Source organism: Oryza brachyantha, chromosome 10 (assembly GCF_000231095.2).
Source record: "Oryza brachyantha chromosome 10, ObraRS2, whole genome shotgun sequence".
Lineage (NCBI taxonomy): Eukaryota > Viridiplantae > Streptophyta > Magnoliopsida > Poales > Poaceae > Oryza > Oryza brachyantha.
In genome coordinates this window covers 14,450,241-14,462,929 of record NC_023172.2, presented here as the reverse complement: position 1 = coordinate 14,462,929, position 12,689 = coordinate 14,450,241, and the positions used below count along the sequence as shown (strand labels likewise).

Sequence of the window (12,689 nt, the reverse complement as noted above, 5' to 3'; positions counted from 1 at the left end):
AATCTTCTTGTGCAGCACAGCTAGTGACAATTGATCCGCGTCATCTTTTGCCTATTGCTTATGTTTATAAGTTAATTGAATTTTTTACATTAAATTTAGAGTTAATTTTAAGATTTTTTTCTTATTTTTCAGTCTTGGTTTATATATATATATATATAGGTTTTATTTATAAATTAGTTTTTTTTTGCACGTATGGCTTTTTGCAATCACTCCCGATGCCTTTCATAGAACTGTGAGCCAGCCATTTTTATTTTCTCTCCTTTAGAGCCGAGCAGCAGCTTGCCTGAGCTTTCTGGTTCACAAGAACATGATCAAAATGCTTTTAGCAGATTAGGCTCGTCGCGTGCTTTTAGTTAGGTTGTTAGGCTTAGGCTTGCTTAGCACATGAGAAAAAGCGCCAAATGCGCGTTGGTTCAGCTCAGCCTGGCTAAAAGACCAGGAGCAGCGCCAGATTTTGCCGGCTTGTGCAAAAGCCGTATCCGGAGCCGCGACCACGAGAGCATGTCTGTTCACACTTCCGACGGTGGGGGCGGCGGCCACGCCGCCGCTAACTCCGGCGAGGAGGAGCAGCTCTGCTCCGGCGTGGCCGCGCGCCGGAGAAGATGCCTGCCCCCCTGCACTTAATGGGCTTTGTCCATCCAATGGGCCGGTGCGAGTTCTGGGCCTACTTGTCTGATGGGCCGCACCCGTTCGTGCCAGCTTCGTATTTGAAGCTGTTTGACCAGAGTCAACATGATGTAAGAATCAAATGGATCGATGTTGAAGCGTTTGTCAATCAACGACTCTTTTATTTCGTGAAAATTTATGAGTTAAGTGTCACAGTGGATGTTTGATCTCCGAAGAATATTTTGACGAATAATTAAAAAAATAATTATATAGGGTCAGTAAACTACGAGACAAATTTTTAAGTCTAATTAATCCGCCATTAGCGTAGTTATGACTAATCATAGATTAGACTCAAAAGTTTTATCTCGTAAATTTCTTTTAAACTATGCAATTAGTTATTTTTAACTGTATTTAATACTCTATACATGTGTCCAAAAATTTGATGTGACGGGTGAACGCGAAATCTTTTAGGAACTAAATAGGGCCCATGTTAAGTGAAGGAATTACACCTTTGAATTCGAACAAAATGATGCCAACGATGCGAAAGGTGAACAGATACATCAACAAAACCGAACAAAAAGTTTGGGGAAGAGAAGAAGGTCATGAAGCAATGAATTCAATGGTGCGGCGCGCCAACGTGGTCCGATCACGTCCTGACCCGCCTGCAGTTGTCGCGGACCTTGCCGGGGTTGCCGCCGCGGAGGTTGCCCATCCTGACCATGGCGGTGGCGAAGCGGTTGATGAACAGCGCCTTGCTGTCCCTGAGCTGGGTGACCAGCTGCAGGGTCTTGGGCGAGTTCAGCGCGGCGTCAGACTCGAGCACGGTGCAGTTGGCGAGCACGTTGCCGTAGTAGCTGGTGTCGAACCCGTACGGGCTGCCGGCGTCGAGGGCGACGACGGCGTCGGATTTGTAGTTGCACTGCCGCCTCAGGTCGTTCCGGAACGCCGCGCTCATGCACTTGTCGCCGTCGCTCGTCAGCCTGTACGCGAACGTGCCGCACTTGGCCACGCCGAGCGTGTGCGCGCCGGAGAGCACCACCATGTCGTCCATGGACAGGCCCTTCCTCGCGAAGTACTGCGCGAGCAGGTCCACGTTCCGCTGCCTCGGGGGCGGGAGGTCGCCGGTCATGCTCGCCCGCGACACCGTGCCGTCCGGCCGCCCGCCGGGCACCGCGTACTCGTAGCCGCCAGTCTGCAGCACAAAACCACAGACGCGCCGGCCGCCGGCGATGAGAACGATGGCTACGGTTTGATGCGGTGGCAAGTGTCCAGCTCGCGGTTGCTCACCATGACCCTGACGCTGTCCCTGGCGGCGTAGGCGAGGATGTCGGCGCACGACACCGTCTGCCTGCACGTCGCCTCCAGCCTCGCCTTGATCCTGTCGACCACCTCGAACCCTCGCAGGCTCAGGTTCGGGCTCGCGTTCTTCTCCGCCTGCCCGTCGCTCGCCTCCAGCAACACCGACCCGTCACACCCCTGAAAAAAATCTCATCATCAGAACACACGCGCCACGCGAGCGAACGAACTCATCCAAGATGGTCATGGATGCCGCGCGATCTCACGTTGACGAAGCAGTCGTGGAAGTGCAGCCGGAGGAGGCTGGCCGGCATGCTCCGGTCGGCGTTCCAGGCCTTCTGGACCTCGTCGAACACGATGGACTCCGCGGCGCGGCACGTCTGGTTGTAGTACCCGAACACGAGGTTCTGCGCGTCGGCGGCGACGGCGGCGTGCAGGAGCATGCCGGCGACGGCGGCGACCACCGACAGCGCCGCCGTGGCTCTCCTCTCCATTGCCATCGTTCTTGTGATCGATGCAACACTGACTTCTCGCTGCCGCTGGCTACTGCACGGATTGCAACGACGCGTCTCAGGTTTATATACACACACGAGGAGATCAGATCATGTATGCATTTGAGGTGAGCACGTATGCTATTAATTTGACCGATCGCGTGTTTGATAATTGGAGTGAACTCGATTAAGTCAAGATAAAACAGTGGCCACCTGTCCTGCGAATCAGGCTGGATCTTTGAGATTGTGTAGCTGCGAACCTGGCGTCGGATGATATATCGAATTGATTAATGATGCTACCCTGTGTCGGTTTAGACGTGCCTCCATGTAAATTGTCGAGTGCTTCAATCTATACAATTTGTTGATCCAATAATGATGAAACAGATACCGATATCTTGAGGTACTTTTTGTTAGACTGAAGCAAATCTCCAACACACTAACATGCTCATGGCTCTCTCCCTCTCCCTCTCTCTAAAAACAGAGAGATGCAATTTGGTTGACAGAACATTTGGACAGTGGACAATGCATTTCAACTCTGAGGTAATTCTCCAACAAAATTCCCAAACGTTTGTATGCCACACACTGAGTAAACATTCTGGAAATGTTATTTAGCTGTAATGTCCAACTTATATAGACATACATCGAGTAAGAACAATTAAATTAGATTCTACTGATAATACGGTAGCAGCCTCCCTTGAACTGAGCTTGTATATAAGTAGTATTTTCTGTTAACCGCTGATTATATCCTCGTAGACCTCCCTAACCTTTGCAAAGAAAGCTTCCCTGCAATTCATCATAATAGTTTTGGGTTAGGGCGACTCGTTGACTAGAACGTTCAAGAAACAGGCATATATCAACATCTGTCAAGCTTGGACAGGTTGGATAAAATAGCTGTGGCTGAGAGTACCTGTCAGGCTTGAACAGCAGGTTTCGGTATGCAAACCACTGCACCAGAGCAACATATTGTCAAGGATGATCAAACTCAGCAGAAAACTTGTATTAATAAACTAATGATTAAGAAAATGCAGACTTCAGACAGCTTGTCAAAACAGTCTGACGAAGCAATCCACAAATCAATGATAAATGTTGCCAGTGCGAAAATCTGAATATATTGGACCTCAAACAACAACTGCTGATTTAAGTGTAAATATAACCAGCTATATTTGTCGTAAAAACACAATAATCACGCAATTTATAAGAAGTAATATGAATTTTTTTTTTTTGGCTGTGATGTGCATCTTACCCCACTGTACCCAATGCCAACGGCCTCCATCAGGCCAGGAATGAGAGGGAGCCTGTCAATCGCCTGCAAGGTAATCAGGCAAAAACCCCAAGAATTACTGCACTGTAACTACAAAATTCAGAGGCTGACTAAAGCAACCAGGCGACCGAGTGTGAGATACTTGAGAGTACAGACCGACACAACTCCGCCGGCGCTCCACATGCCGAGCGAGGCGGCGACGGCGAGCGTCGTCACCGCGTACTTGTCCTCGATCCTGTCCCACTGCACGCACGCACGCGACAACGCCAGAATACAATTACATGGTACAGTACAGTGCAGTGCACCTTGCGTAGCATTTCATATGCATGTCAGAGGAGAGCGAATTAATAGTACCTCTTGCTTCAGGTCGTTGATGAACTCGGTGATCTCGGCGTTGGCGGCCAGCGGCGCCGCCGGCGCCTCCCCCGCCGCCATGGCCACCACGTTCCTCGCCAGCCTCTTGCCTGAAAATCATCGAGGCAGCTCGCTCGATCGATACAGCAAAGAGGACACACTCCACTGAGCACGCATGTATGTGTATGTATATGTATGCACTCACAGAAGGAGGCGACGCGAGGCTGGCCGTGCGAGGCGAGGCCCGGCAATGGCGGCAGCGCTGGGAGGCCGAGGCCGCCGCCGAGGGTGCGCTTGGCCGGCTTCACCTCGGCCGCCGCGACGGGCGAGCCGCCGACGCCCGCCGCCGTGGCGGCCGGCGACGCGGTGGTAGCAACGGTCGGGGCCATGCTGCCGCACTACGTAGTAGCACTGACCACTCTCCACGTAGCTAGTACGATCGGTCGTTCTGATCGGAGCACGTCTCGTCTCGTCTCGTCTCGTCAATCCGGCGGCCGGCGCGGCGAGCTATAGGCGATTCGGAGGGTGATCCGAGGCCCGGCGATTCGGAGGTGGGAGATAAAAGTTGGGGAAGCGTGGGATGGGTACCACACGTTTTCGCGCGGGAAACTGTGATGATAAGATGGGGTTGGGCCGTTTGTATGGCCTTGGATCATGCATTCTCATTTCATTCATTCGTGTCATGCAAACTCTCTCCCGTTCTTTTGTTTGCGGAAATCCAAACTTTCTGGATGATTTGATCCGTGACGGCCCGCCACGCGTGTCGATCGATCACCTGCAAATCCATTTCTTTCTTCCTAGACAATGACCTCTAATCCATTGTGCTGCATCTGGTTCTCTCTCTTGGTTGAGAGAGTACACGCTCGATAGCAACGCTTCCTACACGTACAGTCTAGAGGTATACTCCAACCCAATCTTTTCGCTTATCCTTATACCTTAATTTTAGAACTTTAAAACTTAATTTTAGATTTAGTTTTACGTTTTAACTTATTTTATTTTTCATCATTTTTTATACTGTTAGAAACACACATACAAAATGTTTACCTATTTTTAATTATCTGTTAATAAGTGGTTTTGCTTATGCTTATCAAGAGTAAAACGATGGGGCTACAAATTTAATTGAGGGCTACTATGTATTAATTTTGTGTGAAAATATTCTATCATGCCAAACAATAATAATCTACACGAACTGACGAAAGACACGTTTAGAGTGACACTAATCCTCAACCTGCCAAGTGCCAAGTCATTGAGCTGTCAGGTAGGTTAGCGTAGCAGGAGGCCCATGGACGGAGCATGCCTATCCGCAGCACAAGTCTCGGCCCGTACGGAGCAAGAGCGGCCCAATCTCATCAGTGGGCCTTGGAATGCATCGCTTCGTTAAAAACCGGAAGCCCACGAGAAGCTTTCCTGGGCCGTAACATTTGAGTGGGCCGTTTGGGGGAAAGAGAGGTGGCACCGTTCAGGAGGTGAGCCAATTCGGCCCATGAGACGTACATGGGCCGCAGCATGACGTGACGCTTTGGGCTGGGTGGCCCACTGTTCTTAGCCCATGTACACGGCTAATCCATCTTCTTAACTGCTTTTCTCCATTTCCATTTCCAAGAAGAATAATGAGATGACAGAGTACTGTGTATGATAAAGACTGGTACTGAAAAAGTTCCAAAAAAAAAACCGCGTACATCTCCTTTGCAAATACACACACACAAAAGAAAAACAGATACTCCTGACATCCAAATTCAGAGACCAAAAAAAAAAAGAGGAAAGAAGAAGCTAATCTAGAGAACACGAGCTAAAGAACTTTGTCAAAATCTCTGATTCAGAAGTACTGTCGAAAGAATTATAACGGAACCTCTTTGTTTCACTTTGCCAATTAACAGATAACATCCAAATTGATTTGCTAAAAAGAGGTCTCAGAACTTAATTCAGGATTGCGGATGCCCTAATACTGAGCTGCGTGCTAAGTCCTGAACAGCTCGAGGCAGTGCTCTTGGTCAAGGTTCCTGCTCCAGAACTTCTTGTAGTACTCGTCGTAGGTGTAGCTCCGGTACACCGCCGGCGAGTCGTCGGTGACGAGCTTCTTGGCCGGGCCGAGCTCCACGCTGTTGCACGGGCACAGGAACGACGCCACCGACATCCTCTCCCTGTCCGAGTTCACCACCGCCCGGTGCCACACGCTTCTGTACCTCCCGTTGCTCAGCGCCTGACAATCCAAACCCAATGTTCAGAGTTCAGAGATATGATCACATGAGGAGTTGCTCTGTAAAGATCACTGCGGTTCGAGGAGGATTCCTCGATGGCCGGTCACCTGGAGCTGGTCGCCGATGTTGATGACGAGGGCGCCGGGCTGCGGGTTGACGGCGATCCACTTGCCGTCGTTGAGCACCTGCAGGCCGGCGACCTGGTCGTCCATGAGGAGGATGGTGAGGGCGTTGGGGTCGGTGTGGGCGGGGAGGCCGTAGGTGAGCTCCGGCTCGGGGCACTGCGGGTAGTAGTTCACCGCCATGTGCTGCTCCTGCTCGCCCATCGTCTTCTTGATGTAGCTCCCCTCCAGCCCAAGGCTCTCCGAGATCGCCTCGTACAGCCTGAACCCCAGCTCCCTCACCTCTGTGCAGTACGTGCTAATGATCTCCCTGCACCATCGATCCATATAAGCATTAGATTAGTTCAGTTGCTGTTTTGATCTTAATTCTGTGTAAATTGTCTGTATCAAACTGAGCTACGATAGTCAACAGAGATGCCAGGATAAAGCATCTGTCAGTGAAACATACAAACATGCTAGATTTTGGACAGGCAGTACTACGATATTCTTTAAAATTCTGCACGTGGTTAATCACGTTGTGGTTATCCTTGCATATGCTCAATTGTTCACATGTGACCATGCATGTGCTTCTTATATTTCTTAATAAAAAAAAAAGATGTGGCTGCAGTTACAACCTTGTAACCTTTGGATTCTGATTCCAATTCCAGAGAGTTACAACTTACAAGAGGCCATTTGTCTTCGGTGTCGGATTGCTCTGTTTGGTTCCAGCGAGAGATTATCTTAACATTTTTGCAAGAGCATCATGCAGCTAATTAACTATCTACCTCTGTTTTGTTCTGCAGATTCATGCAACTAAACTACCTGTACTCACACTACACATGGGCTCGTCGTCAGCTCGATTCAGACGATGAGACGACGTCCCTGAATCACGTGGCTCTGCTTGCCACCTTTCACGGTGCTCGTTTCTGCTGCTGTTTCTTTCTACTCTGACTGACGTTCAGAAAAAAAAAGAGGCAAAGGGAGCATATCTCTTAGGTTTTAGCTAGGTGATTGTCTGCACACACTTGAGAAGCTCCCACCCTACGTGTAACATCACAAGATCTCATCGTTTTGTTGTGATGCCATGCCGATCTCAATCTCGATCCTTGTCTGACTGGATGTATTCGAGACTGAATTGGTCACTCTGACCTACGAAAGAATCTGACGGTGATATGCATTTGCGAATTGTTATCGAATTTCATTTCGGCACCGGCCAAAATGGCTCGAATTTGGAAGTATGTCTCCGACCAAATTCGGTCCCAATTCCAGCCAAATTATTCCGGTTGATTGCGGTCCAGGTTTGCCATAACACTCGTTCCAGTACGTACCTTTACTTTACAGTTATTAGTGGTCCATATCATTCAAATTAAGCTACTGGTACGCGTCTTATCCTGCTGACTTTTCAATTTGCTCTTTGTGGAATTTAATCCTATTGCCATATTTGATTGCGAGTAAAATTTAGTGAAATTGCAAATTCATGCTGCTTTTATTGAACTGTGAGTGGTATACCGATTCCAATAGTGAAATGGCCAAGAATTGATAAACTTGGTGATATGATATCCCTTGTTATCTACTCCCTCCATTTTAATATATATATATATTTTTACCCTGCTTAAAAAAATACCTCGAGATATCATATTTTTCAGTGTAAAAATTTAACTAAAAACTTTTAGTACCCAAGATATTTTTGAAGGATGATAAAAAAAAGACCTTAAAAAACACGTGAATTGTAAGTTGGGAGCTGTGAATTTGTTAGTATCTAAAGAAACAAAGTGACTTGAGGATTGATCTTCTGCATATGTAATAGACCGGCCAAAGCTTTATGCTTCATCCTTTTTAATGTATCTTTTTTTTAAAAATGTTTGCTGACATACAACCAGAGAAGACCAAATCTAACTTTTGGAAAATGATTTCTAACATGCGACTAGAAAAGGCAATGGTGCAAAATGCAGTAGGAAGTCTAAACTTATTTAATTGTTCACACAAATTTAACTACAATTTTCGCTACGACTCTGTGTTTTGTTCACCGCAAGAGTGAGGTCCACTCTAAACAGCTGCAGAAACGGTTGGTCCAAACTTACCAATATTAAATTACAGATCAGTCAGTTTTAAGTTTGTTTAAGATTGGAGCAGTAAAACTGAAGGAGGAGTAAATGGGGGAAGCTTGGATCGATGCAGTAATTAAATGGGAGAAGAAGGTGAAAAAGATGTGTACTTGAAGGATGGCGGATTGGAGGGCCAGTCGGGGACGAAGTGCTCGAGGGGATAGCAGTGCAGGCGGAGGTAGTCTCGCCAGTTGTGCACCGTCTCCTTGCGCACGTTGAAGCTCGTGGACAGCCTGATCTTCTTGGCCGGGTCGTCGGAGTAGAGCTTGGCCTTCTCCTCCGCCGGCAGCCGGAAGAACTCGCGCGCCACCTCCATCACCGACAGGATCAGGGCCGGGTCTATGCCGTGGTTCACCACCTGCGAGCGCGCGCCGGCGTCGGTCGGTCAGGGATCAGATAGGATGGATGGCCGCAAGATTACGGTGGCGTGCGTGGCGTGGGCGGCGGGGAGGGTACGGTACCTGGAAGAAGCCGTGGGTGTGGCAGGCGTCGCCGATTGCGGAGACGACGGCGGCGCGGTCGGGGGAGGCGAGGTCGACGACGGGGATGCGGGCGCCGGAGACGACCAGGTCGAGGCGCGGGCGCTGCGACTCCGGGCGGACGTACTTCCCCGGCATCGTCTCGTGCACGGCCGTCGACAGCAGCTGGTGCTCCCTCTCCGCCGCCATGCCGCCGCGCCGCGTAGCTAGCTAGGTAAATGTCAGCCTGTCACGGCGGAGAGGAAGAAGAAGGAGGAGGTGGACAAGAAGCCGAGTCGCGCGAAGAAGGCAGCCAGCGATAACGACGACAGCGAGGCGGGCGACCGACCGTCCGGCGACATGGCTCACCGGGGAGCAATCCTGGAGCCGCTCTTATAGGCTTATAGCCAACGTGGCGAAGAGGGAGATCGATTGAGTTGACTGGAGCTGAGTCGTCGCTGTCGTCATCGCCGTGCCGCCCTCTGACGTCACGTCCACCCCGTCGTCAAGACTGTTCGTCCGCCTCGTCAAAACCCCAGAACTGGGAACTCGAGCTCGTCAGCTAGCTGCCTTTGTGATTGCGTGAAAAATTGAGAGAAAAAATGGGGTTTCTGGGAATCCAAAGCTCAGCTCAGCTAGCACGACAGTTTCTGGTGCGCGAGGAGAACTGATCGGCGAAGGTGGTCGTTTCAGATCTGGGACAGCGAAGAATCCACCCATTGCTGGATTCAGGCGTCGTTTAGTTTCCAAAATTATTCCAAAAACACCGTATTGAATTTTTGGACATTTAAATAAAATATTAAATATAGATAAAAAACTAATTGTACAGTTATGAAAGTAATCTTGAGACGAATCTTTTGAGCCTAATTAGTCCATAATTAGCCATAAGTGCTACAGTAAACAACATATGCTAATGACGGATTAATTATGCTCAAAAGATTCATCTCGCGGTTTCTAGGCTAGCCGTGAAATTCGTATTTTCATTCGTATCCGAAAACCTTTTCCGACATCCAGTCAAACATTTAAAGTGACACTTTTCTCAAAAATTTTCTCAATCTAAACACCACCTCACTGCACAATGACAAATGGCCCACAAGCTATAAGGCCCACGTGTAGGTTTATAGTACTGTAAGTACCGTAGAGGATCTCAATTTTCCATTGGTGCGATTGTCATGTCGCCTCTTGGATCGCCTCGTGCGCTCAGAGCTGCACATCCATGATAAACAGAGGGGACAGCCCAGCTAATATGTGTAATTAGTAGGGTGTTCCAGGTATCTGTAAGGCTCAACTAATACTAATATAAAGATTAAGAAAGGGTTATAACCGTCTTCTCGTTTAGATTACATAGGCACATATGTATGTATTTACGTAATATGGTTAGACGTTTTGATGGTAAAAATTTAAAATAAATCAAATTTAGAAAAAAATATATGTGTTCCTTAATGCATGCTTACCTGCATGCCTTACATTATGAGATGGAGAGAAAAATAGCTTTGCCTTATATAATGGGATGTAGCGAGTAACAAATAGCACAACATATTTATGCTTACGTCGATGAGAAAAAAAACTGTTTTCTTTGTTCCATATTATAAAACTTCCTGGCCTTGTTTAAATTTATTTGTGTGCTAATAAATCTAGACATATATATATTAATACATGGATAAATATATATACAAATCCAAAAAAATCTGATAATATGCAACAGATGGAGTAAAAAAAAAGAGGAACGATGAACAAATTTACCGTCAGCCGCTATGCATATCAATGATGTAATACATATCCGTGTAATTTTTATATAAGTTAACTTTATGTTGGTCCTTGATAACATAGATATTCATATCTTTTACTTATGCTTATACTTATAAGCCAAAATTTGGTTTTTCAATCTTAAATTTGGATTTGATTTTCAGGTTTTTCATTGAAGTATATTCAGGAATATTGGCTATCTTTTAGATCGCTAATAATATATATATAAGTTTTATTTTCATTTACCAGTATAACAAATATATCGTGAAAAGTCAAATAGTCACCTCCTAGAAAGTTTTGAAGATAACGCGTAGCTCTTTTAGGGCATACACAGTGCAAGGATCTCTATAGAGTGGTCCTCGAAAAAGAAAATGCCACGTAGGATGTAGCTCCACACTCCACGATGCAGATAGCCTCATGTGGCCTCAGGTGGGTTCCATAAAAAAAAACTCTCATTTTCTATTCCTGCCACTCCACCGTCTCTCTCGTCTCTCTCCGAGCTCTCTCTCCTCTCTCTCCCTCTCGACGGATCTAAGCCTCAATCCGACAGTGGCAGCGGCCCATGACGGTGGAGCTGAGCAGCGTGTCGACGACGACGGAGCTCGGCGGGGATTGCAGATCTCGGCGGTGGTCGCAGATCTGGGGAGGTGCTGACGAAGCTCGGCATTGCGCCGACAAGCTTGGCGGTGTCGCCGAGCGGATCAAGTCGGATCCTGTCTGGGCCGGCGAGCAGATCCAGTCTAGGCCGACGACCTCGCCGGCATCGACAAGCGAATCCACTCCGGGCTGGTGAGCACGGCGGCGTAGGTGAGCATATCCACTCCGGGCCAGCGAGCTCAGCGGCGTCGATAAGCGACTTGGGCTGAGGAAGAAGGTGAACAGGTGCAGTGGATCTGTGCATGTGGAGCTCCATCCTCTGCTCTTTTGACAAGGCCACCATTTCCTTACCAGGATCTGTGCACCCATGCTAGGCCATGGTCCATGTCCATTTGGTGGGCTAGCTTCGAAAGTTCTTTTCTTTGGAAAAAAAGTTCAACGAAATGCACTACATGTTTATGGAAAAAGGGCATCTCATCTGTAGGAAATCTGCTACGCAACAGTTCCATGCTCCTGTACTACCAAGCTTCATAAATGCAAAAAAGTCAAAAAAGAAAAGGAAAAAGATTCTCATATATGTAGCACTAGCATCACAAGAAACAAAGACAATAGAGCCACTACAATAGTGATCAAACAACTCACTTTACTATTTCCTTCAGGTTTGACTTCTTTTTTCTTCCTACATGTTTCGGGTGTGATTGTTTGGTTTTTTATAAAAAAATCTAAACATCATATTTACAAACGAAAAATAATTTATAAATAAAATTTATATATATTTTTAATGATCTAAAAATCAATACTGGAAAAATAAACTTTAATGAAAAACCTCCTAAATGAACTTAAAATATAAGATTGAAAATTTAAATTTTGACTTATAAGCATAAATATAAGTATAAGCGAAAATATAAGATTTTACGTGCGATGGTACATGTGATTGTGCTTTATTTCTCAGAATTTTTCACTTTTTTGTACCTTTTCGTTATATTTTTCAGATTGGTACCACGGTACCACACAATTATTCGGTAGTACTTGGCATTCTCTCACCTTGAGGTGTGATAGTTACAATTATTTTTCTTCGGTCACGTGGAAGACGTGTACAATCGTACATGTGCAAACTTGTAACAGCACTCATTAAAGCAGATTGTTGGTATTACTACCGCAGTCTCAAAAAGGACTTCATTCCTAGTTCCTCGTATTTATCTCAAAATACTTTATTATTCAGCAATTATGCTTATGAGTTTGGTAAAATAACAGACAAATATATCGAGATTTGAAAATGTAAGATCAAGGAGTGATCTATATGTTTTTGCGATGAACAAATTGGTGGTTTACGAGTTAAATGTTTCTGTGATTTTTGACCGGGTGGTCAAACCGCAGGTATACGGGCGGTCAGACCTTTCAGACAACTACGGTCAGACCGCAGGTATGTGGGCAGTCAGACCGGCAGGTCAGCCCCGACAGTTTCAGTTTTGGTTT

The 12,689-nt window shown here is 46.9% G+C and overlaps 3 protein-coding genes across 3 annotated transcripts; all 3 read right to left on the bottom strand.

The window, feature by feature from the left end:
• Positions 1 to 1,252: 1,252 nt before the first annotated feature.
• LOC102716812 (peroxidase 5-like) lies at positions 1,253 to 2,216 on the bottom strand. The gene is made up of 3 exons (XM_006661941.2): positions 2,169 to 2,216; positions 1,894 to 2,082; positions 1,253 to 1,798 (listed from the first exon to the last, which is right to left on the bottom strand). Exons 1-3 carry the CDS (start codon positions 2,214 to 2,216, stop codon positions 1,253 to 1,255), a joined length of 783 nt encoding a protein of 260 aa, XP_006662004.2.
• A 636-nt stretch (positions 2,217 to 2,852) lies between these two features.
• On the bottom strand, positions 2,853 to 4,611 carry LOC102703526 (protein CURVATURE THYLAKOID 1B, chloroplastic-like). Its single transcript, XM_006662488.3, has 6 exons — positions 4,214 to 4,611; positions 4,009 to 4,118; positions 3,811 to 3,897; positions 3,637 to 3,699; positions 3,301 to 3,338; positions 2,853 to 3,176 (listed from the first exon to the last, which is right to left on the bottom strand). The coding sequence occupies exons 1-6, from the start codon at positions 4,395 to 4,397 to the stop codon at positions 3,122 to 3,124; spliced, it is 537 nt and encodes a 178-aa protein (XP_006662551.2). The 5' UTR covers positions 4,398 to 4,611; the 3' UTR covers positions 2,853 to 3,121.
• A 974-nt stretch (positions 4,612 to 5,585) lies between these two features.
• Positions 5,586 to 9,229, bottom strand: LOC102716533 (flavanone 3-dioxygenase 2). The gene is made up of 4 exons (XM_006661940.3): positions 8,874 to 9,229; positions 8,523 to 8,770; positions 6,314 to 6,638; positions 5,586 to 6,208 (listed from the first exon to the last, which is right to left on the bottom strand). Exons 1-4 carry the CDS (start codon positions 9,078 to 9,080, stop codon positions 5,966 to 5,968), a joined length of 1,023 nt encoding a protein of 340 aa, XP_006662003.1. The 5' UTR covers positions 9,081 to 9,229; the 3' UTR covers positions 5,586 to 5,965.
• Positions 9,230 to 12,689: the final 3,460 nt, after the last annotated feature.